The 27001-nt window shown below is 43.8% G+C and overlaps 1 protein-coding gene across 1 annotated transcript in view; it reads left to right on the top strand.

Moving 5' to 3' along the window:
• Positions 1–27001, top strand: part of LOC107189142 (BAI1-associated protein 3) — a gene marked incomplete at its 5' end in the record, with an annotated part of 165721 nt that overhangs the window by 44783 nt on the left and 93937 nt on the right. Inside the window, 3 exons of the mRNA XM_015577617.1 lie at positions 10417–10620; positions 26271–26429; positions 26521–26690. Of these exons, the coding sequence (XP_015433103.1) occupies positions 10417–10620; positions 26271–26429; positions 26521–26690 (533 nt within the window). The remainder of the gene's footprint in view (positions 1–10416; positions 10621–26270; positions 26430–26520; positions 26691–27001) is intronic.

Raw genomic sequence — 27001 nt, forward strand, 5'->3', positions numbered from 1 at the left:
ATATTTTTTAACTTTTTTATTTTACTTAGAGGTTACAAAGTGAAATTATAAAATAATTGAAAATAAAAAGTAAAACCGCCGCATTGGGATTCCAACAGGATTTCTTGACTGTTCACGCACTTAGGTTGCGGGGCATCGCGTCGTGAACGTGAATTTTCGCCGCAGTCGTATTCGAACAGGATTTCCAAGGCAGCAGGATGGTAGAATCGTGGTACGGTTTACCCCCACTCTTTTCTAAATATAGCTCACCGTCTCTCGAACGGCCAACGCACACGGACAGGGTTTGGCTATGCTGTGTGCCAGCACGGTGGACGTAAAGTGGGGGTAGCCAGGACGTCAGCACACGAAATGATTTCTGCGTACGCGCTCTGGTTGTTGGGAGTTGCGTTGGTAACGTAGATCTTACGGAACACCCGAACGGGCCAGCTCACACGGATAGAAGCAAAGTATGCTTGTGTGGCAGAAACTGTGGAATAAAGTGGGGGTAGCCAGGACGCCGTGGTGGTGGAACCAAGTTCCACGATTCTGGCATCACTGCCTGGCATCACTGATCGCAGCGCTAGCGAGTAGTGGGGAATGGACTAAGTGATGGTAGGGACCGTGTCGTCTGGCGAAATGGCCCGCGGGCCACATGTTGGACAGGCCTGTTGGAAAGGAACAAAGCTTCAAGAGCATGCTGTTAAAGAAATATTTTAATGTTATGGCTTAAAGAGTTTCTTGCACTAATGCCTACAAAAAGGCACACAAAAATTCAACTGATTGCATTTCATTTGAGCACCATTGATATCTCTGCATACCTCAAATCGATTAGCTATTTTGCAAAAACAATTTGCCTGCATCCCGGGAGTAATATCTGCCATCGATGGAATGATACAATGTCTTACAAATTCTGTATTTTTCGGAGCTACACGTGAGATTTGATAATACGCCGGCCAAAAATTCAGCCTTTTTTTCATGAGATCACTGCAAGATATTGTTCGAGGTGAACATTAAAAGATTCCTTCAGAACATCCCCTTAGTGCTTTGTTCTTTTTTCTAAGATTTCCATAAGATAGCCAGGGATGTCTATTTATATTTATTATGGTATTCTTTTTTCATTCTTTCTGTTCTCACACGCTGTATTTTATTTACTTGTATCTGGTGGAGAAGAAATATCACAGGCGATCTGGGTAGCTTATTGTTGATTCATCAAAACTGTCACCTGCAAAACGACAAACCTATGTATTCACTGTTCTTATATTCAAAGTTAAACTTATTCTGCAGGATGAAGTACCCATAATATAGTCCACAAGTTTGTAATTATGTATAGTAGTAGTCACGATTCATGGAGGTTGTTAAATTGGTGGAGCGTTAATGTGAATACGTTTTGGATGTCGGTACACGCGAATTGATAGACATATGAGGATATGAAGACCTGAAACTTAATGTAATTCTTTTCTTGTGCCGAACCCGACAACACAATGAAGTATTCGGCTTTAATAAGGGAAGGACCTCAACTGTCTGACTTCGATTCAGTTGGGTTTTGTAAAATGATAGTATACAGTTTTCTAATAATATATGTGAAATATTACCTGTATACACTCGATAATTTTAAAGATATAAAAGATTGCTGTTACGAACTATAGAGGTATTTTATGAATATAAGTCAAGGTTATCAAAGTTGCATTGGCAAAACAAAACAAAAATATTTCGGTGAACGGGAATCGATTTTAAGACTTCCGATTTACTTGCCAAACAACCATATACTTTAATAATTTTGATTTATATTCATAATATACCTTAAGGGGGGAGACTAGGTGGGCCGTGAGCTGTGTTCGTACGCTCACACAAGCAACGGAAACCATGTATCTATACGCAATACACGAGAGAGACAATCGATATCGTAGAAACCAAAATACCCCTCGATTATTGCACAAATGTAGTTTTCGCGGGTTTACAACTCACGGGTAGACTTCACAAGAGGGTGGTTTGGTCCGAATAAACAGCAATAAACACCATACGTTGAAAGAATTGGAATTTTAGAAAGTTTAAGATTAAGACAGATAACGACGCAAACACACAACGTGGCTATTCAAGTCACATTTTGTCAAATATCACACGATTTAATGGCTTTCTCGTCAAAAGCAGAGCAGTCCACCCTGCATACTACTATTACACTATCGTGGAAATGCGATTTTTGTCAATTTATCACTTCTGGAAGACACGTTTTGGTTTCTATGATTTGACGCGTTCAGACTCAACAATATGCAAGACTATACCTCAAGGATTCTCCGCTAGGGCGCTTATGGTATATGTCAGCCACATTAGCCAATACCATCAACATCGATGAAACTACAAATCAGTCGGTGAATGTGACCTCGCAACACGAAAGGCATAGTTACCGGAGCGTTTCGAGAATTTTGTTATGCTATTGCCAAATGTTCGCCATTATAGTTCTGTCTACAAGGAGAATGATGAAATACCTAAGACTCATGGCGAGATTTCGATTCTCGCGAACGTAGGAAAAGAATGGCGCGAGTGGAACACATCCGAGAATTAAACAATATGTACTATGTAATGTGTGGAACGATAAATCTTTTCTATTCGTACTTGCAATTGCGTTTATTTTTCTAAATTAATGAAACTACATACGAACCACTTGAAATGGTATTCCAGAGAAAGAAATTGTAAAAGTGACACCATATATACTATACCAATCTGCTGCTTGAAATGATATTTATTTATTATATGTTGACTCAATTGATACAAATGTTATACAGGGTGTGACAAAAATGTTGCTCGACCCAGAAATGGGACACTTGTGGATTGAATTGGAACAACTTTTTCCTTAGCAAAAATGTCACCTGAGGCTTCGTTAACGAGATATTAACGAAAAACGCCGACTAATCAGCGCGCAAGTCTGCCGGCAAAGATCCCGCCGTAGCATTGACTACGCGCCACGCTTGTACTACGAAGCTCGGAACAAGTAAATCGGCATGCATCGCAAGAAACTACGTATAGGTAATAGCAAATAAAAAAGACGTAACAAATAAAATCATACTTTTTATCATTTGTCGTTCGTTATTTAAAGAGATTAGTGCATGAAGCATTAATGTAGGAAAATTATGTGTACCGTAAAAAGACGAATGCACATTTACTTTTTTAAACGGAATGGAAACTAATAATTATTAGAAGAGAGAGGCTAAGGAATTTGTAAATTACCTTTTCAAATAACGTATTAATGAAAAGATAATGTAACATAGAATGAACGAGAAGTGATCGTAGTTCGGTATTGGCATAAAAATTAAGTAGTTTAATAACGGGCAACAATGTTATTGATAATGAATAAGTTTCTTCAAAAAGCCCGAAGAAAAATTTAGGTACAGAAGCTTGCAGAATTATCGCTGGAAATAAGTCTTAGTTTGCGTTAAGTTAAAAAAATAATAATCAGCAATAAGTTGATTAGAACTCACCCCTTCGGAAATTCACCTGCAGTTTACAAACCTGTGTCACTAGGTCACTGTACCGATCCTGTTCATCGACGGACGGAACGGTTTATGGTAGGGTAGCGCCCAGTCCGCAGGTGATCGCAAGTGTACAGCACCAGCCGAAGGTTACGGTTGTAGCGTCAAATGCGAACATTGTTGGTCCCGAAGTGGGCCGATTGTTTTCAATTTATCAGATCTTTCACGTAGCCAAACACTTGCATAGTAGCAGGTGCATATCCGTTATTCTGTGCGTACCACCAGAACATTGCGTAATAATCCTGTGAACTGAACATCTCTGTCGCCCGATTGCTAACCGACTGACAGAATTGTTCCGTAAGGGTTCCCTCTACCCTGAAGTAGTTTCCCATCGTTGCATTATGAGTTCACTCCCACCGCGGCAACAACATATAGGTAAAAAGAAACCAGCGCTCTAGGAAAACGCGTGCTTTGCAGAAGTGCAACGAACGAACCGTCGTGGAGTTTCACCGAAGCGCGGGCTCCGTTAATTTACTGCCAGGATACCCATTGCTTCGAGATAGAAAGCAGAAACTACATTTTCCTCGAGGAACAGGAAAAAAAATTTTATTTAGATTGGTCGGGATTTTTCATTAATATCCCGTTAACGATGCCTCAGATTACATTTTTGCTAAAGGAAAAAGTTGTTCCAATTCCCCCCCCCCCCCCAAGTGTTCCATTTCCGGGTCGAGCTACATTTTTATTACACCCTGTTTTCTTACACGTATATTTCATAAAAAGGACACAGAGACAGATTTTAAACTCACAACTAGATAATTGCTGTTGCATGTGTACTCAGCATATCATCTTTGCTGCACCCGCACCTCCTTCTTTCTCACACAAGACACGCATATACTCTACTTCAAATCTTCATCGAAGTTGCGAGTTTGCATCAAATGAAAATATATACAGCAAGGAGAAAACGTGATTATACGCTCTTTTTTAAAAAAATGGACTAAACGACTTGAGTTTTTCTGAAAAGCTAAAAGGATTAGCTCATTGGATGATGTGTTTTCGTAATTTCGAAACAGTTACAATTGTTGGAATAACGAAGAAAATAGTATAAATGTTAAAGAAGTCCTTATTTTTCATTTTTATTATCTGACCCTATAATGACAATTTCAAGAATACGTTACGAGCCAGGACTGAGCGGCTGTGAAAGCCGAGAAAATGGCGAGTTTGGTTTTTGAGTTTCTTATGTAAACGAACCTGTGCCCATTTCATCACAGGGAGCCATTAGGATAGGTCGTCGTGGACGATCCTGAACCTATTTCATCTCAGGGAGCCACTACGATTGTTTAAACATCGTGTACGAACATGTGCCTATTTCGTCATAGGGAGCCAATAGGAAAGATTTTCGTGGACGAACTTGAGCCTATTTCATATCAAGGAGCCACTAGGATTGTTTGTATGGGCCTCGTAACTTTAAGAATTCGGTACACTTCGCGCGGTAAAAGTATACCTTCCGATAGGGTTAAGAGGTCATAAGAGTGTCTTCGTACGTAACAAATACCACATGTACACTTAATTTACAATAAGTCGTTGGATCCGCCGCGCTCCTCGTTCCTAGAAATCTCACACGATTTCGCCGAAATCCAATCCTAGCACGTACCTGCATCGCACGATGACTCACCGTCAATCACCAAGTTGTGTAAACATGGACTTTTGGTGCTCGAGCATTGTCCTACACCGAGAGCCCGCAAGATAGGAAGAATACCGGTACTATCCTCACGCGACAATTTGCACGCACATCGTGTCGTTGTCGTAAAGTTTCTTTATTGCAAACGGTCAACAATTCTTATTGTACGCGCATTGCATCAGTGTCCACGACTCTTTAGCGTTCCGTTTCTATACAAATTTGAATAATGTGCAGATTTCAGATTTGTGTTTTTTTTATAATTTAAACATCATCTATGTTCAATAAAAAAAATGTATCAATTTAAAACATAAAAATTCAAAGAAGTAAACATTTCGGATTTTAACTAATTTTTTACATAATTGGTCACACTATTTGTTCATATCTCGTCGAGGTACCCCAAATTAAAAAAAAATCATCACTCTACGTTAATTTGTTGCACAGAAAACCTGACTTCTTCCGGATCCGCCAGTTAAACCAGGGAGATCAATTTCGGGTAGCACGAGCTCGTCGCGTGACGGGCTCTCCCCACTCCGCTTTTGCCGCGTGTTGTCCGTTTGCATACCGGAACTTTGGGATCTTTATAACAGAAGCCACTGAATGCATTAATTCGAAAAGTAAGGAACAGATAATTTAACTACTCCCCCAGACTTCGTCTAAATTTCAACTCTTAATGTTAACAATTGACGTTACAGTGATTTTTTAAAGAAAAATAAATTATCGCGACTCCTAATATTTTGTTTTAAAATTTGTAGACAAATAGCTGTTGTCGAATGGTCCATACGGCAATTCAATGCAATCAAGAATGAAAATGTTATTTAAATTGTTTAGAAGAAAACAGGGAACCTATTTTTTGGAGTTAGTTTTAGGTGGTTCAATTTTAAAAATTCATTTCATTTGAAGTCTATATGATAGTATAACTCTTAAAGAATAAAAAAATAACCACGCTGCTTGCTGTCCGACTTGACAAAGATGGAAAAATTAACGGTAAATATTTGGACCTTTAAATATGTTGTCAAGGTCGTCATTCCGAATAACTTTTCCCTATACAGGTTACCGTCGCTGGGATTTCGTTTCTGAGATACTCGCAAAAGTATATTCGATACTGTATATTGTATTTTGTTCTCTATGGGCAATTATGTAGAAAAAGGGCAACCTCGTGTATGACCTTAACCTTGACTTTGTTGACTGACTATGTCGCTCCCCCAAAACAATAGAAGAGTTTCTATCTGTTTTTCGGATATTCACAAAAACGTTTGTTAAACTTAAATTCATGACTGGTAGTATGTATTGATCAGAGTTGGTTAAAGACATACGATCCAATGTTATCCACTCACCAAACACAAGTTCAGTTATTAACATCTCCAAAAACAGGCAAGAAGTTTCCTCGTCGGGCCCCAGAGCACATCGTGTGTGTGTCTTGTGTTTGGTGGCATGTGGTATAGTAATTAATTAATAAATAGAAATCGGAAAACATATCATGTAAATTGAAACATATTTTCCTGAGTATTTCCGAAACTAAGGTCGAGCGGCGGTAACATGTATAGGGGGAAGTTGTTCAGAACAATGACCTTGACAACATATTTCACTGTCATTGAAATCAGTTAAGATGGACCTATTCCAAATAATTACCAAGTTAACTTTTCCGGAGACGCATTTGGGATAAATTAATGGCTTTTGGGAAAACCGTTTCATTATATTGGAGGCCATATTCTCCTCAAATTTCGAAGCTCTATGTTCAAATCTCTCCAAATATTAAACAATTGAACAAAGAACTAATTTTAACAGTTTTAATTCTTTTTCAACTGAACATGTACATCGATTTTTACGTACGATATCTCATTATGTAGGCATTAAAAATACCTACGATATTATATTTTAACCTTTTCTCTCTAAAAACATGTTTTTCACACACTTTCGAATTTATTCAACAATGTTCCCCACAACATTTCACGAGTTTCAAACAGATACATTTCATTTCTAATGACCTTACGAACTATTTTACACAAAAAGGTAGCTAATTAGAATTATTTTTTGTCCAAAGTTTAATTCGACTGGACTATTCTTCAAGCTGGCAGAAGCTATTTAAAGTTCTATTCAAAGCCTTCAAATAAAGATACAGATAAAAGATGAAAATTTTATTCGACGCTACGCATGAAACGTTCCTCGACTAAAAATGTATCTTTATTCGTTGAATAAATTCGCATCGAATAAATTTGTTCATTCAATGTTCCTTTTGCGTCCTTTTTACGAAAGATATGTATAGTAGACTCTAAATTTAATGCCTCTTTCGGGGTTGTAGGAGAGTAAAACGGTCTTAAATTTCGAGCCCCTCCATGCTAAGTTCTGTCCCATGACGTCGGCCTCGGCGATTGCACAAAAGCTGCATCGTGCTGGTGCACCGGCATACATAACATGGTGGGAGAGCGAAAGTACGTGTGAAGGAAAAGTGACTCATGTGGCATTATTCTCAGTGGCATTAAAGTTAAAGTCTACTGCATTTGTACGCATATAACTAGGGATGAATTGATACAAGTAAATACGAGTACATTACTCGATACTTTTGTTTCGATACCGAGTACTTTTGGTATCGATACGTACGGTTGCGATACCAAGTAGGTATCGAAAAAAGTACTCGTATCGAATGGAGTCAGTATCCACCCATTAACATTTGATATTGTAATTACTTTCAACAGAAAAGAATGTTGATTATATTAATAATTAAGCAATATGTATTTAAATATTTTCAATATTATAATAATACAGGTATATATGGTTACATAGGTGTGAGCATCTAAAAATGGTATTCTCAAATATAGAACAAGTTGTTCTGCAATGTTTCCTACAGCATCCCCATTTATCATTTATGTATTCTATGCTATGTTTGACATAACCTTGTCCAATATACATGCTACCTCCCCAATGAAATATTTAACTACTTAACTTTAGAAAATTTAAATCACTTGCGAAGTCAAAGATTGCGTTTTCCGTTTCAGCTTCTATTAAATATTTAATTTAATTTTATCATTAATAAATGAATTATTTATGTTACTGATAAATCTTTATTTATTCCTCTGTTTTTAGAAAAATAAGGGGCTTTCCCATTTTTCTAAGTACAACATCATTGTCTTCTTATATATTCTATATTTTACTAGGTTTATTTTTGCAATGTACTTAGAAAGATGGATTGGTTTGGTTTGTCTAGATATTTTTGGGGCCGCCTTGCGTCGCAGATCCTATGCCCAAAGTTGGATATTTTCAGAATATCTCTGAAACTAAGTATGCTTGTACAAATGATATCTGATAATATAATCAATATCTACATAGATATTTATTTATTGTGTATACCTTTTATCATATATTACATATATTGTATACATATAGGTAGTTTTTACATATGTTTCTTTATTTTATTAAAAATTTAAATAAATATTTAAAGTACAGTATTGTATTTTATTTTCACTCTAGGTATAAACAACTTGCGTGTTGGGTATCATGGTTAGGAAAATATAATTCGATACAAGTAGGTATCGATACTTTTGTTTCGATACCGAGTAAGTATCGATACCTTGGCGGTATCGATTCAACCCTACATATAACACTCGCATCCATTATGTCAATAAAAGATAAATAAATATCATTTCAAACAGCAGATTTGTATAGTATGCCATGTCTTTTGTATATGGAATCCCCGGAATATATATTGTCCTTTTTACAATTTGTTTCTCGGGAATACCATTTTAAGTATTTCGTATGTAATTCCATCGATTAAAAAAATAAGCATCATTGCAAGTACGAATAGAAAAGGTTTATGGTTGTGAACATTAGTACGTAAGTATTGTTTCATTCTCGAATCTCTCTTGCTCGCGCCATTCTTTTCCTACGTTTGGCGAGAATCAAAATCTCGCCTCGAGCCGTACTTATTCCATCGTTCTCCTGATGGGCAGATTTGTAATGGGGGATATGTGGCAACAGCGTAAGAAGACTCTCTATACGGTCCGGCAACAATGCCTTCGGGTAGCAGAATACTCAAATACAACTTGATGGTAAGAGGAAAAAAATGTAATTGTAGGTACTGCCGTTAGATGTATCATCAAGCCGTCCCAGTTATTGATTATTTATTTTCGCTAGCACTCATTTGTTTACATCTGCTTTTCAATCGATTCGGAATTGGCCCCGAAGGGGTCTCTCCCCTTAAAGTTACGTAACTTTGATGGATTAAGATATCTTTAAAATTATCGAGTATCTACCTGTAATACAGTAAATCCTCGATGAGTGTTCGAAGGCTACTCGGCACTGAACATTAAATATTTCAAAAACTAATGTCCATATGCGGCGGAAACAAATATCATTGGCTTGAGACTTCTTTCTCATTAAAAAGTCAGCAATACACCTGGGGACCTCTCATCATTAGGAACATGTATATTATCATGCTACAAAACCCCGTTGAAATCGAAGTCGGACAGCTGGGTTCCCTTCCTTGTAAGTACTGATGCATTACTGATTGATGCTCTAATTTGCGATCTTGCTATATCGTGGCAGCTATTGTACAACTCTTCAACGGAATTAATATTAAAATAGTCCCTCCGGTATTAATACTTTGGCTATATTGTTCAAGCTTCAATTTCGATTGAGGTTAGTATTTTATTGATTACACAATTTAAAACGTAGAATGTCAATAAGAGATTTCGTTTATGTGCTTTTATCCTTCTACATCAGGCCTGTCCAACATGTGACCCGCGAGTCATTTCGCCAGACGACGCGGTCCCCACCATCACTCAGTCCATTCCCCACTACTCGCTTGCGCTGCGATGCGATCGTGGGGCAAGTGGTACGTGCGGGTAGGAATTTCTGGAGCGTCGGAAGTGGGGACAGTCAGAGCATGTACACACGCTTTCTTGCCTCTATATCGTCGGGCTTCTTGTGAATATGGAGGGGGGTCATTCCCCTCGGCTGAAAGAGCAAGCCGGTAGGGGCGATTATCGAGTTTGGCCCGCGGGCCACAAGTTGGACAGGCCTGTTCTATATAATCGCGTAGCTAGGTTCACATAAGTTGGCAGAGAATATGATTTTCTAATTATTTTTGATTGCTGATTTCTGATCATTTCATTAACCCGGCGACGTGTTTCTGTGTTATCAAAGTAGAAGAATAAACATGATGGCGGAGAAGTGAGAGGAAACGAAAGATACTCGACAAGAACACGATTAAAAAGGGAAATTCTGTGTTTTAGTCTTAATGTCAGTTTGACATTGTAATATACACTAGTACAATACGAAGGATCGGTGACCTGTTACCAGGAGATTCCAAGCACCGGACTGGATCGATGGTACAAACTGGAAGCCAGAACGCAACGAAGCACTATTCAGGGTAGAATTAGATTAAGACTGTGGCTATCAACAAGAGAAGACAGGGGAACCTCGGAAGAAGACAATTGGGGGGAATTGAGGCAGCAGGAAAGACTTTATACTGTTTTCCTCAACCATGAGATGAGCAAACAAGGGGTACGTGTAATTCGTAAGATATATAAAATTCTTAGAATAAAAGGAAATCTTAGAATAAGCGTTAAGTGACTTCCATGGTATGTCGGCTCAAGATGTTCTAATATTAATATTGTTTCGTTTGAATCGCGGAGGATCGCCGCGTACCGAACGGGGTGTCCGGACCGTCCCGATGGGGACGCGCACTGGGAGAAATGAAGCGCGTTTTGACTGCGGACGTGCGGGTCGTAAATCCGGCATCTTAGGGAAACTACGAGAGGTAGAAACTGGGTAGAGACGCAGATAAAGTATTTAGGGATTTCAAGACCTGCTCAGTTTTGCTGGATACACAGAATTGTAAAGGATCACGACGGCACGGAAACGACGGGTTTCGCGACGCGTGTACTGTAACCGTTCTTTTATGCGAGGTTCTATTTTGTTATAACCGACTAGCCGCGGGGTCGGTTACGAACTCCTAGGTCTTGTCACGTGACCTGTTGAGATTGGTTCGTGCCTCCAGGCACTGGACAGCGGAGAGATCTGGTTGGTACAAGAAGAAAGTTGGAAACGTTTTGAGAGTAACAAAGTTTCACGTATATTCTGTTGAAAATGATATATACAAATAATTGTTGCTGTGCCCGCGATTGAGGTTAGAGTTCAGATCGAATTGCGAAATTTTTTGCGTAGATTGATTTGACGGTTCGTTATGCCTTATCGCTCGGTAACAATATGCCGCGTTGTGCCAATGTTCTCTCGGAGGCGTATCCTTGTCGTCAGTCGCGAGTGCTCTAGATTTCATGTTCCCGAACGCGTACGATTGTGGACCTGTCGCATCACTCACGCATATGGCCGAGAGATTCGGAGAAAATGCGTGTGTGGAGACGCGCATAAAGCCCCAGTCAGACTGAAACACCCAAGAGTTCACCCGTCGGCACGATACGTGGATTTCGAGTGATCTCCGGTGTCGGGAGAAAGACTGTGACCATGCAGGAATCCGATCGTTTATCGCGGTTCGAATACGACGCGGAGATAGTCAAATTTCATAGCAACCAGTGAATGTAATTGACGATTATACGGTACGATGACAAGGACACGTGAATCAACACGCACTCAACGTACCTTGTCTACACACGGTTGTACAGAGCCGAAAAACAAATATCGTTAGACCGAGACAAATACTTTAAGAATGAAATCGTACCTCTCTACTATTTTACGGCTATGTACAATACAACGTTCCAATGACTGCTGCGTGGTTCACGACTGATACTTAAAACGATGAATAAATTTCCAAATTCCGTATCGTGGCTGTGCCAAGGCGCGGTTTGAGGCGCGTACGTATCGAGGGTAAGAAAGGCGGTTTGACGATCTTACCAGGTTGGTTTAACCTCTCGAATAGGTACCGTGTTTCGCCGAACGGATCCTCTTTAAGATCGCGTGTGTATCAGTTCGCTTCCCAGCGCAGAGTGCTGATCGACGGGCTCGCATCGACCTCCTTCGATCAGCACTTGGTGGGGATCCATGCGCACGCATTCTTATTCATGGCGTGGCTCGCGAGCACCGTAGATCCTTGCGGTGGTGGGAATCGCGGCTGCTGGCTCCATAGATATACAGGGTGTTCGACAACTAGTGGGAAAAAATTTAAGGGGTGATTCTTTGAGGCAAAATAAGACGAAAATCAAGAATAACGAAATTGCGAAAAATGCTTCGTTTGCTAGTTATAAGAGTTTAAAAATTGACCGAAATCATGGCAATCCGCGCGCACGGAGTGTCAGCGGATCACGGCTCAACAGGGGCGTACAGTCACTTTAAAGACTCAACGACGTGCAGGAACAGTCGGTAGAACAGCTGTTTACTTACCTCGTAGAAGATGTCGATAACTTGTGCCCGCGGTATTTGAGTCGAATCCATTTGTATCGCATTAACTCTGATTACTCGATAAAATTCGCAAGAAATGTAAATATCTTCTTACGAATATTATCGAGTAGAGAGGGTTAATGCCCCCTCTAGTTGTCACGTATCACAATTGTCCTGTCCACGAGTATCCATGAAATTAATCCGCACACGCACGTACACCACAGAAGTCCGCGAAAAATGTCCACACACACTGAGCCATTGTCCCGTCCGCGAAAAATGTCCATACACACTGCGCGATTGTCCCGACCGCGAAAAATGTTCACACACTGCGCGATTAAGTAGACCCGCGAGCTGTTCCTCCGTTGGGTTTAACACTCTATAGGTTACACAAAACTAACACTCAAAATAATTAATTTAAAACTATTTAACACTAACTTTTATCCTGATTTTTAACACGATATAATTAATAAAACCTACAATATTTAATAAAACCTGCAATAATGAATAAAATCTACAATATTTAATAAAACTTGCAATAATTAATAAAATCTACAATACTTAATAAAACCTACAAAAATTAATAAGACTTACAATAATTAATTTGCACTATTTATAACGACGACATACGCGACACTACTAAATAATCACTACGTAATCGCTAAATAAACTAAAACTTAGTTTTCCGAAGATGAACTCTATTTGCTCGTAGAATGCAAAGGGCACCGTTCGGAAAGGACGACTGATATTGTTGAACTGATCCTCCCTCGTTAGGATCGATGTGGCGTAATAGGTCGATCCCCACTCTTTCATGGTCAATACTTTTTCGGAAAGAAGAGCTGCATAGGAAAGTGTCTTGGAGGTCGCGTTTTTTTTCATATATTCTCAGAGCAACATCATAATGTTCTTTCTTTTTAGGGATGGTTGTAAAGAAATAAACCGAATTGTTTCTCTGTAGACTAAGGAAACAACATTCAATGTTTATTATTCACTCTTTTGTACAATGTCTTATAATTATGATCTCTTTGGTAATACTGCTGTTCCTCCCACGTGTCTCTACTCATCACTCGTCATTCTTTCTTTTCTGTTCTGCCCATAGATGTCAGACTTACCGACCCTCGCTATTACGCGGGATGTTTGTAGTGATGTTAGGAAAGTGCTATGTACTTTCCTTACATATATATTTATATATACATGTATATAGATACACATATATCTCTCCCTCTACCTTATTTAATTATGTAATCGGAACGGTTACAGTACCGCTGATAGAAACGACGGGTTTCTATACACAGAATTGGAAGGGATAACGACGGCACGGAAACGACGGGTTTTGCGACGCGTGTACTGATGATAGGATACCGGAGAAACGACACGAACGGTACTTTGGTTAAGCGCGATCTGAGCTGATTTCGGGGGATCGAAATGAACTTGACGCGAAAAGAAATTGTTTTCCGCTAGACTTTCATGGTCACGGCGACAGGTGAAACGCGGACGCCCCCCCCCCCCACACCGCGACAGAAACAGACACGTCCTTCGCACGACGAGCCGGAAAGATTTGTTAGGCCATGTACAAGTTCAAACATACTGCCCGCCTTGAAACCTTAGTTTCAACACACTATATTCGAGGAAACGGGATGACCGATGAACTAATGAGAGAGTTGAAGAACTACGGGCTCATGCAATTATTATCTGGACGGGCCGCAACTTTGCTCTGCCTGCCGTGCAACGACCATGGCAAGGGTCGCGTCCGTTTAGTCGTGGTTAGCTGGAACCGTTGGCGATGAGTACGACAGTGGATCGTCGTTCGAGACAGTCTTGAGTGACATTCGCCAGATTTGCCGCTGGCCCCTGTCAGCGGGCGATTGTAACTACACAGAACTTTGCCACCACAACGGATGGCTTAACAAGTCTACGCCAAGGAGACCGCGCGTCCGCGGTCAAAACGCGCTTTATTTCTCTTAATGCGCGTCCCCATCGGGACGTTCCCGGCACCCCGTTTGGTACGCGGAGATCCTCCGCAATTCGAACGAAACATCTAGTCCTTCGAACTAGATTTTCGTGGTGAATACTCCGACCCAAATTTGCGTCAATTAACTGTGTGCTGTTATCTCCGCGTCGTGTTTTCTATCGTTCTCTCTCGTCTAGTTGGACGACACGTGGTAGTTTGCGCGACCGTTAATGTTTTCCAAACTCGTTTCGTTCGTTACTTCGACCTTCCACGAGGTCAACGCTTACGTTCCCGGTCTCAGTGCGCGTGTAAGAAACGATCCAGTTCACGATGTTTAATGCCGAAAATCTCATCGATCGGCAACATGAACTGTACCAGTCTATCTGCAAGACCGCGGTCAACCGCAAGAAGAAGGGCGAGGCAAACATCACTGATTCCTACGTACAAGCCCGTTTGGACGCTCTTTCTCGCAACTGGGATAAGTTTGAGGTAAATCATGCGGCCCTCTACGAGCACTGATCAGAAGAGATCGCCAAACACCCATACTTCCAAGACGGCCTGCAATAAGAGTGTGAAGAGGCGGTCATCGAGAGTCAAGCCGTTTTACGCGAGGCTCTCAAACGCGTCTCGAGCTCCTCATCCACAGTTTCGGAAATCGGCAAACAATCAACGTCGCAGGTAAGTCACCTTTTTGCGTTACCGCGATTAGATTTGCCGAATTTCTCTGGGCTCGAGACCGAATGGGTATCCTTTCGTGACCTCTTCACATCGATGGTGATATCTAATCACAGCATTCCGATCGTAGAAGAAGACCCACTACCTGAAAATGAGCGTCACTGATGAGGCGTTACAACTCATCAAGCATTTTGCCGTTGCCACCGACAGTTTCGATCGTGCGTGGAAGGTCATGACGGACCGTTATGAAAACCAATGCGTTCTGATTGACACTCAGCTCGACTTATTATCTTCGTTACAAAAACTGACGAACGGGTGCGCGAGCGAGCTGAAAAAGCTACAAGGTGTCGTGAAAGAGTGCCTCGGCGCTCTCGAATGTTTGGACTGCCAGATCGAGCACTGAGACCCGTTCATAATATACTGGGTGACGCCAAGATTTGACTCGGACTCTTTGAAGGCGTGGGAGCGGCAACTTGACGATGACCTGAGGCCTCCCAAGTTTTCTGTGCTTGACTCGTTTCTATGTCGTCGGATTCGCGCATTGAAACGCGTAGACAAACTTTCACTGTCAAGCACAGAAAAACCGTCAGTGAAACCTCGCGTCGCGTAAGTGCAGGCACATCAGACCGTTGAGTCGACATCATCGTGTCCACTGTGCAGTGCCTCGCATTACGTCAGTTCATTCCAGCAGTATCGGTCAAAATCACTGGAACAGCGTAAACAAATTATATCAAAATTGTTTTTACCCTTTAACTGCTTGGGGAAACATCACCGCAAGTTCTGCCCATCCACGAAACAGTGCACCACCTATCAGACGCGCCACCACTCGTCGCTTCTCAACGCATCTAACGCGACGCCTCCACCCTTGTAGGAGCAGCAGCCATCGTCATCTAGACCTCGTTCACCAGCAACAGTCTATCGGGTTTCACCATCGTCTGACTCGTTCCTGCATCGCTACCCGATGCATCGCATCACGTAAAGATCATCTCACCTCGCATCGAAGAAATCGTCGCTCGTGTTCTTCTGTAGATCTTCGAGATCTCCTTCATCCGGGAGTCTTTTACCCAGCAGCTGCGTCTTCATCGCTGTCGAGCGTCCCATTCAATCCACGGCATCGGAGCGGGACAGACAGTGACGATTCAAGGTGCTTCCACCTATCGCATCATGTCGCTCACGGATTCATAGTTTTGTTGTAAGGTAACTACGTACATCTTACCAAAACTAACCGAATATGCTCCAGATTAACCAAGCGACGTAACGGAATGGCCGCATCCACGAGGTCTCAAACTTGTCGATCCGGAATTCCATCGGCCACGTTGCATCGACGTTATCTTTGATGCGGAAGTGTACTGCCGCATAATTCAACCGGAGGTGTTTCGAGGAGCCCCTAGCGCTCCCATCGCCCAGCGTACCACCCTCGGATGGGTCGTTTCTGAACCAACGTCACCGAGCACCACTCGCCTCATTGCAGAACGCACATCCAGCCTCCAGTGCCGCGTAGATCGAGAGCTCATAGATCTCCTGCAGCAATTTTGAAGACGAAAAGAGCCGAATTCGTTTCAATAACCGATGTTATCAAAGTCAGAGCGCCAGTGTGCGAAATATTTTGGTAACATTCATTCACGTGACGCTATGGGGCGTTACATTGTGCGTTTACCACTGTCGATTGACCTCAACTGTAGCGGAGATTCTCGAGATTCTGCGTATCGTATTCTTTTGCGGAACGCAAATCATTTTGCGTCAAAACCGGATTTTCTTCCCGCCTACTCAGCCTTTCTTTCAGAATACAAAGAGCTCGGTCACATGCGTCGCGTTTCGGAATTAGATCGCGCACCACGCAAAGCGGTTTATTTGTCGCATCACGGCATCTTGCGGGAATCTAGTGGTACTTCCAAAATTCGTGTCGTATTCAACAATTCTCATCGTTTCGACTTCGGCGTATCTCTCAACGATTGCCTTCATACTGGACCAAAACTACAGAATGAACTGTCCGATGTCATTTTGCGTTGGCGAAGGTATCCCGTTGCGTTCTCGAGAGACGTTGAGAAGATGTACTAACAGGTCCGCGTACGCTCGGATGATCAGGACTTACAACGAATTTTGTGGCGTCGCGAGTCAACTAGCTCTGTTTCCTCTTACGCGTTATCTACTGTTACGTACGGTCTGGCGTGTGCTCCATATTGTGCTTTGACATGCATGCGTCAGTTAGTCCAAGAGGAGGGCAACGAATTTCCACTCGCTAGTGCCGTAATTCTACGGGAGACTTACGTCGACGATATCTTGTCAGGCGCGTTACGATCTACGGGAGGGTCGTGAAAAAATTCACGAAGTAAACCATCTCTTCAGGGCGGGTGGCTTCACCCCTAAGAAATGGATCGCTACCGACCATCACCTACTAGCCGAGATTCCTACTGCCGCAGTTGTTGCTAATAACGAGCGCACTTTAAATGTCGATTCGTCACATCGTGCCCTCGGTCTCGCGTGTAATGTCCAACGCGATTCCTTTGTTTTTGACTTTCGTTGCATAACATCCGCTTGGCCGACTCGCACCAGTCGCCGTTCGGGGTAAAACGTTCATGCAAGTGCTTTGGACTCTTAAATTTGGGTGAGATGAGCTTTTTTCGATGGATTTCGTGAATCGGTGGGAGAAATTCTGCGTAAATCTCAACGAAACTCGTCACCTCTCTCGTCCTAGGTGGATCGGTATATCGCTTTCCTGCGAAGTCGCCGAGCTTCACGGATTCGCTGACGCCTCGTCTCTCGCTATGGGTTTAGCCATCTATCTTGGCGTCAGAAATTAAAATAAAGCCATCAAAATCACTCTCGTGTCGGCAAAAACAAAAGTTGCCCGATTAAACGCATAACCATTTTTTTAAAGAGGAGAAACTTTGAAACGCTACCGCCTCTGCTGGAGATGTAGAGACGACTCGTGTGGGATTCTTACCTCACTAAAACTCCTCGGTGGCCCTCTGAGGCGTCGAGACGACAGCTAGCACCACGGTCGCATGACTTCACGCAGTCGGCCCTGCCTATAACCTCCCGACGTCGTCGCATGCTGAACTGGTCATGACAGGAGTGACATTCCCATTGTTACCACCGAGTTCCGTTGCCCTGCGATCATCGCGAGGGTCGCCTCAACTGTGACCCTTTGAACTCGCGTTGTCGCAGGGCAACCCCGCCGCCTAACACGTGGTGCTAAGTGCACCGCCGTTCAATGGGGGGGGGGGGGTATTGTACGTGCTATGGGGTCCTCGGGCCAACTGTACCAATCCCCCCTCCCGGGAGAGGCAGAGCTCCCTCCGAGGCGGCAGCACGCTGTCGCCTCCAAGCCCTCCACTCCGCTCTCCTTAAACCACGAGCGGGATCGGTTTTCTCCCGCTTCCACTCGTTGGCCTTCTTCCGCGAGATTACTTTCTCGCAGTAGGAAGCCACCGCCTTCCAGGATCTCTCGTCGCTGACCATGGCCTCAACCACGGTGCGCAACGAGAGGTCCCACCCAATTGACTATCGAAGGTCCCGCCGTCCTCCGGCGAACGGTGGGCACACCTCCAGGACGTGCTGTGTGGAGTCCTCCGCCTCTCCGCACTGCCAGCACTCTGCTGCCGCCTCCGCCCCTATCTTATGCAGATACTCACCGAAGCAACCGTGCCCGGTGAGCATCTGCGTGACGCGGTAGGTCATTTCGCCGTGGCCGCGGTCCAGCCATGCATTCAGACACGGCAGAACCGCTCCGACCGGCCGCCTTCGCGCGGCGCCGCTACTTTCTAGCTGTATCCGCCACGCTCGGCGAGCAATCTCCCGGGTCCGGTGCTTCCAGGCCTCCACCGCGTCCGGCGGCGGGAGATGTCCCGCCCGATCAGTCGGTTGGCAGTTGTTCATCAACCTCCGCAGCCTGGACCAAAGGACTCGTAGGGCCATTACCCAAGCGAGCTCAGATATGCTGTCGGGCCCCGGGGCCGTGTTACGGGCCGCGAGGCATTTGAGGGCATCGCCCAGTTCCTCCGCTGTGACCCTCAGATCTTCGGTGCACAACGCCGGGTCCGGCAGCTCGGGAGGGCGCCGCTCCACTGGGTCGTCCGGAAATAGAGTGTCCACCACACTCCCGGGCATCCGAGGATCCATGCTCTCCGTGACCGGGGCCGCCGCAGGCCGGAACCGTACCAAGACGATCCGGCATGGCGGCCCCCACAGGTCACAGTCGAGCGAGCCGAGGATATCGTCACACGCTCCGAGTTTGGCCCTCCTTATAGCCGCCCGAGCCTCTTGCTTCACCCGCCGGTAGGCGAGTCCCAGCTTCTCCATTATCGCCGGGTCGCGAGCGTGCCTCCTGCGCGACCGGGTATACCGGCGTTTCGCCGCCACATATGCTTCCCGAAGGGCAGCGAATACCTCCGTCCACCAGTACGTCGCGCGACTAGGAGACGTCCTGGCCCGGGGTATGGCAGCGTCGCACGCTGTCGTCACATCCCGGAACCATTCGGTCTCCAGGTCAATGTCCATGACTCGGTCTACCGGCGCCTCCGGCCAGGACGCGACAATGGCAGCGGCCATAAAGGCGTCCTCGTCCATTTTGCCGTGCACCGAACTCGGCGGCGCCAGCCCGGCGCTGGCCCATTCCGGCGACTAGGGTGGGGACGGAGAATTTCATAAGAAGATAGAGGTGGTCACTCAGCGTGGCCACCTCCTCCGCTACCCTACACCCAATCATATAGTGCGCGGCGGCGGGCGGAGCCCAAGAGTGACCCCCAGTCCAATCAGCACGTGCTGACCGACCCCCCATTCAGCAATCGGAGGTCCATCCCCGTCGCCCATTCCAGCGTCGTCTCCCCTCTCGCGTCAGACTTTGGGGAACCCCACGCTGCGGACTTCGCGTTGAAATCCCCCAGGACTAGTGCCGGACAGGGCAGGCGCCCCCCCCCTCCATGGCATCTCTGACCCCGTCGAGCAGGGCCTCGAACCCCGCGAGGTTAAGGGGCGGCGACGCCTACCACCGCCACCGAGCCCACCGCGTCCCCCGCCCGATCCGAGCGATCTGAGACGCGGTAAGGCTCCGAGGTAAAAGCCAAGCCCACCCCCAGTTCGAGCAGACACAGTGGTGCATCGCGGAAAACGCGATGAAAAATCCTTACGTCTATATTTCACCGTTTATCATGAGAAAAATAATCATAGAGAGGGGTTTGGGGTCGCAGAATCTGATTTTGAGCTCAAAAATGTTGTTATACTAAAGTTAAGCCCACTAGGAGGAGGAAATGTCGATAAAATAATTTTATAATTTGTTTAACAGTGCCGTCTGATTTGTTTGTAATATTTTAAGTTAATTACACCATAAAAATTTAAAAAGTATAAAGCCTATAGTATAAAGAATGTAACTGTAAGAGCTGAACTTGCGCATCCTTACGACTTCGGAGTAATAACCAATTATATTGGTAACAATCACGGGGCTGGGCGCGGCGCGTAATAAGTATCTGTGCCCGGCCAACATGTTTCTATATTCTTGAAAATATTAAGGGAAGCATATTTAAGTAAAGTAATGCGCAAATATAAAAATATAGAAATATACAAGATTACGTTTACTTACATTTCATTCTAAGAACGTGTGCTCCATATCTTCTGTGTTTTCCTCTAATTCTATTTCAATTACCATAATTTCTGGATCTGGCTCTTTTCTATTTTCTTTTGTTACAAACGAACTTAAATGCGGATCTGAACTAATAGTCTACGAAATAAATCGTCATTGGTTCTTAAACGTGAAATTTTTCTAGTGTGGTGTTCCCGCAATCTTCTCACGTCTCTGTTATTTGCCTCCTGTGCTTCTTCTGAAAGTTCTCCAATTGGGAGTATTAAATCTTGTATTACTTTAGCTCCATGAATAAGAATTTTTTGCACTGACAGACGCATTTAATACCAATTGTAGAGATTGATATATCTTTCGCATATTTCTGCACAATATCCTCGAAATTTTTCAGTTCGTATTTCGTAAATGGAATTGATAATTTTTAAAATTATGCCAAATTTTTTAATTAATTTTTCATCAATGCCAGTAATTTCTGCTGACAGTGATGGGTCTGCGAAAAATCTCCTGGCTGTGTTTCCATCATTGCTTGTTCCGAATCCAGGTGTAGGCACATCGACATTAAGTACCATTTTTTGGTGAAACCTATCCTGAATTAATCTGTTCCTTTGTTCGAAAATTTCCCTATTTTCTTACGTGACTTTCCATATTGTTATTTCTAATTTGTATGAAATATGCAGAAACCATTAAAAAAAAGCGTATATATGCGTGCAAAACGGAAAGACCAAACCTATACATTTCTGAATTTTCAATTCTTTTATTTATTGCTGTCGTATTATTGAATTCCGAAATTATTGCATGGCAAATATAGCACCTCATGCTGGAGACACCTGATAAGGCATTGCACAACTTCCCGTTTACCATCGTTAAAAATAACGAAAAGTTCACAATTCTCAGTTTCAAAGTATGTGGGTGTAACTCTCTGATCTGTTGTCCCACATATTCCTCCTCTTTTCTGATAATTTCACTCGACTCATGTATCCACTGAATGCGAATTGGCCTGCAAAATCTCTTAGATGATAACTGAGCGTTCTTCCACAATATATGGTTTTTGTCCGATTCAACTAACCGAAGAGGAACAAGGGACGTAATGAATAGGCTGTTGTCTTGTAATTCTTCATCTTGAAATTTTTGCTTATATAAAGAATATCCCGAGCTCCCGTCAAATCCTTATTTGCAATACAGTACAAGATCATTCGAGGTTTCCTCTTGAGGAATTGTTTCAATTATGCTTTCACAGGTCGAATTAAGTAATTCTTGTAATAGGACTTCGCACTTACTTTCCATGACATTTATCTCGTTTGGATAATATTGTTACGTCCCGCGTTGCGGTCGTTACTTTAATTATATTTTCGGGTCCTGGCTCTTTTAAGGTGCTAAAGCACGCCCTGTCTAAACTTACCGGTGATGTACGTAATTAGGATATGGAACGGGAGGGATAGGAAATCACTCTCGTTTCTAACAACAAGATATATTCTAACAATGAATAAAATAAAATATACAATTAAATCTTAACATACCAATGATGACGAATGATTAACGCTTGCGGCTGGTTCAGTCGGGATTTCGGGTCCTTGAAGGGGCGGAATACTTGCTGGCGCTCGGAGCCGTGATGCAGGGGTCGGACACGGCGGGATACGTTGTCACCGTCCCGGACGTCGCACTCGCGGTCCGGTGTCTTATCCAACTCGCCTATTAGGCCGCGCGTAATCGCAAAGTCGCGTCGCACTGAATAGGAAACGTCACGGAACCCGATACTGAACAGCTGAGTGACCGCTGTCGCTCAGCTCGCCGCTACGCGTGAAGAAAAGTAGACGAAGCACCCTCTAACGCGAGGGTCGAAACCGTTAGATTAACCAGCTTGCCCGGTTTGGACAATCCTCTTTATAATGTTTTCCCTCCTTTCTTTATTGAAGAACGTGGAAGATACGGGGTAGCAACAAGCTATTGTACGTCAGGGAATTCTCGAATCTTCGTGGCGGTGTTTCGATATAGCTGATCCGTCCGGTCCGTCGGTCAACGACCCGTCGGTCAACGTCTCGAGGATTCTCGACTACGCGCGTAGCTTCCACGTGTCGCTGATTTAACGATTTTCGCTCGCTCTTCGCGTTTGAAAGTGATAGGAGAAAAATATGCAAGGAAAAGAGGTAATATTCCTAACAGGATATAACACGTTGCAGTGGATTGGCCCCCACTATCAATGCTATGCATGGCTGCTGACCAGCCCCCCCCCCGGCGTTCCGACGCCTGGTGTCCCGGGTTCAACCCCCAGCTAGGCTCCAGTCAGCGACATGCGAGCGGTTCTCCCACGTTACAAACATGTGTCTTCCACGGCAAGCCCCTTCCGCACAGAGGTCAGGTACTGATATCCCATGCCACCCTGGTCGGGGGGTTTACTACTCCCCCCTTGATTAGTTTCGGGGAATATCCCCTGAAACCGGCCGTGGCCCTCTCTCTCTCGCACACACATCCCCACGTATGTCGGTTTGCGAACGGCGCACAGCGGCCTCTCGGGCACGATGCCCGGTCCGCACCCGAGCGCCACCCGGGCCGTTAGCATCCCGTGGAGAATCAGTCCCGGTGGGGGTGGTGATCCCTCCTCTCATTCCGGTTTCCGCCCCGAGGAATCCCAGGGGCCACCACGAGGAAGTGGCCCGGGTGGGTTACCGATGTAGTGGACGGGCCCTACGGCTCCCCGAAGCCAGCCGCCTATCACTCAACTGGCCGGTGCCTGGGGTCTCACATATCCTGTCGGTGACAGATACACCGCGGCTTTTCAAGGGTGGGGAGCAACCCCAGCCAGATCCCGCCCAATCTCGACCCCCATCGAACACATGAGCATACCAAGGCTCAAATTATCCGCGACGGTACTTCTCGCACGTGAAATACCGCATGTTCGAAAAACCTTGGACATGGAAACTGCTCCCGTACATCTGTGGACAGATTCGTCTATCGCCCTTGCATAGATTCGTAGTCATCCCTCCGAATGGAAAGAATTCGTTCAGAACAGTGTCGCGGAAGTCCAACTGCAGGTGCCTGATGCTTGTTGACATCCTGCAGATTTAGCGTCTCTAGGTGTATCTCTTCAACAACTCTTAACTTCTTCCATTTGGTGGCAAGGTCCCTCGTGGCTACGTAATCATTGAGCCGCGTGGCCTGTCGAATCTCTCGATCTCGACGCGCGTTTTCATGCCGAAATCCGTAAGAGTGCTCACTGTACTGTTTCTGTCAACGCTACCGTAGGGCATCTGTGGGACTTAGTCGAGACGTACACGTCCCTCACCAAACTGTGTCGCGTTACCGCTTGGTGTTTTCGAGCTTCAGCGCGTTTGCGTCAAGGAAGGTGCAATCGGCCCTCTTTCTCTCTGTGTTAAGCGTTACCGAAATCGAACAAGCACGTCGATATTGGGTACAAGTACAACGTGCGTACCTTCAACACGAGATTTCTGTACTCACCGTCGGCGCTTCGTTGCAGAAATCGAACTCGTTGTACAATCTACTGCCATATGTAGATTCTCAATCCTCCTATGCGTTGGAGGTCGTCTGCGTCATTCGCTTTTGGATCCCGACGAAAAGCACCCGTATATTTTACCGCTTTGTCTCGTCTTCGCACTACCTTGTCGCGTCTGATCGCTTTTTTCTGTACACTTCCCGGAACGCGTGCCGAAACACGTGCTCCACGTGAATTAAACGAGGTGACAGTACCACTAATTGATCGTCTCGTTTCTATCCTCAATTTCGGATCGTAGCGCGTAACGTTTTTTCTCCGTTCACCACGATATCTCTTATTCTATTCCCACACGCACAAACATTTTTTGGTTAAATTCGTTCATCAAGATTATTACTATGTAACTCAGAATAATTATTAAATGTAGTAATTATTATTCAATTCTGAATACTTTTCTTTCGTTGTGAGTTGTCATCCGCTTAAAATATTTTCATTATTATTATCGTTATATAACTTTATGACTGTTATTTAAGCATTCCTTGGAAAATTTGTATGTTTCTAACGGAAAGAATGATTCAATTCAATACATTCTACGAGCCAAAAGAATATTGTCAATCAAAGATTCAAAACATTTTTCCAAAAGCATTGTTAACCCTTTCGGTGCTGTGAGCCTGTATACACGTTCCATGAATTGACCACTACCGAAGAGTAATACCCCGTGAATGGGGGTTGCGTATAAACATATGATAGTGAAAAGAGTATGAGGAGATTTGAGACATTTTTTGAGATCTATCGATTTGGAGGCATACAACTCTTTATTTCTTGTTTCCCGAAATTTACATGATTTGAAAACCTAGTAGTCATAAAGTATAATAGTTAAGATTCTATTACATGGAAATTGCAAATAAAACACTACGTAAACTCAATCGGAGAATATTTTACCTGAGATCACCATTAAAAGCTTATGATTTAAAAGAACACATAATTCGGAAGTTACCTGTTCGAAATGTACCTTTCTCTTAAATGTTACTTTTAGATATTATGAATATTATTTTTTAGAAATCCATTTTTCAACCTGTAGTAATTTCTAATGCTCTATAATACTTTAAATGATAACTTCGAATTCCTCTATTCCATAAGTAAATAATGGAAAATTCACCTACCAGAGTGCACAATTTCGCACTACAATTTTAAAACCTTACCACCACTTGTCTCGAAAAGTGTTCGAGATTAGACTCGAGAATAGAAGTTCGAAGGAGCACCTTCTTGAATTTGTAACACACAAAACAGTTTATTGCGCTCACAAAAATGTACACAAATAAATAGATATGACAAAACGATAACGAGTGGACACAATAATTCGGAGCACCAAAAACCAGTAGGTGGAATTGTTATACCCGGAGCGTCGGTAATATAATAGTGTGTCACGTAGGGAGCACCCTTAGCTAATTCGCACGTTTCGAACACGACTTGAGTTACGAGTAACCAACACTAGACTTCGGAGCACCGAAACACAGTGATAAAATACGATTATAATGACCGGAGCGCCGGTAATAAAAGTATTATAATTCAGAGAGCACCCTTTAGTTGACTCGTACGTCTCGTTCTAAGGTTCGATACGAATAGACGGAGACAAAGGCACGTCGCGGGCAATTAGACAGTTAATTGTATAAAAACTGTGTTAGCGGTCACGTAGGCACATCGCACAGCAACGGTCCTTTTAAAGGGAGAGAGAGAGCGCACACTGCCAGACAAAGACCTGGCAGTGGCTAGAGAAGGACGACGTTGTAACTATGCGTGGCGACCCACAGGTATCGGTACTATGATTACCCGCGACGTAACTTCTTATCTCCGGCGACGATTGCCAAATTCGGCACGACATTTGTCGAACTTCGACGCTGGCTTCTCGGCGCGCATGCCGTCATGCCGCGGCCCAGCCAACCCTGAACAAAAAGTAACCCATAATGATATTCACTTGTGAGTCACAATGACCTGAAAAATGAATTCATCCTTCCTATAATAAACTTGAACTTCGTAAAACGTAGGATTACAATGACTTATTCGTAACTGTTCCTATTATATTTCGACAGTTCACGTGTTAACTATTAGATAGTGCCGCAACGAAGCTGATAAGTTCGCTTCTCACTTTCATTCTGTTCCTAAATTACACTGTTTAGGAAGACTTCACGGGCGAATTGCCGCAATCGGCACTAACAATTCTCCACCAGCACGCTGTCCAAGGTGATGTCACGGAGCTGCAACAAGCCCTAGTTAGATGGGTAGCGACATCCCGGCAGCCGACCTGCGATCCAAGGATCCTTCACCGTCTTCTTCAGGTTTTTATGAATTCTTCAGCACCTTCCGCGCCGCGACACCAATGATTTAATATTTTCTCGCGAGATGTACGAACGGCGGCTTAACTTCTAGGAATTGGACAAAGTATGGCATATGGACACGCTTTCCCGTGACGAAGAGCAGTGTCTCGCTGATTCTTTTAACGAATTCCTCGAAGTCTCTCTGAAGAAGATTCGACAGCATCGAGTACTTCATCCGCCATTGCATCGACCATCAATCTCGAAACTGGATTACCTTCTTAGGTACATATTTCCTGGAAAAAAATACATTTACAGGAAGAGAATTTTTTTAATGATCGAGTGGTCGAGAGTAGGGTGTACATAGGCGAAGTGATGCGACATAGGTCGACCATGATTCTTCGGTTCTCCGTGACTTTACAACCTTCCATAATACGAAATGGCTTAGTATCGCGCGTTGTTGAATTCGTATCAACAAACGTTATCATACTACATTAATGACAAAAAACATGTAGCAGTCCGTTTAAAGAAATTAACTTAACAGTGAAATTTTCCACACTACACTACTCACGAAAATATATTTAGAATACATAATG

This window comes from Dufourea novaeangliae, unplaced genomic scaffold (genome assembly GCF_001272555.1).
Source record: "Dufourea novaeangliae isolate 0120121106 unplaced genomic scaffold, ASM127255v1 scaffold150, whole genome shotgun sequence".
NCBI lineage: Eukaryota > Metazoa > Arthropoda > Insecta > Hymenoptera > Halictidae > Dufourea > Dufourea novaeangliae.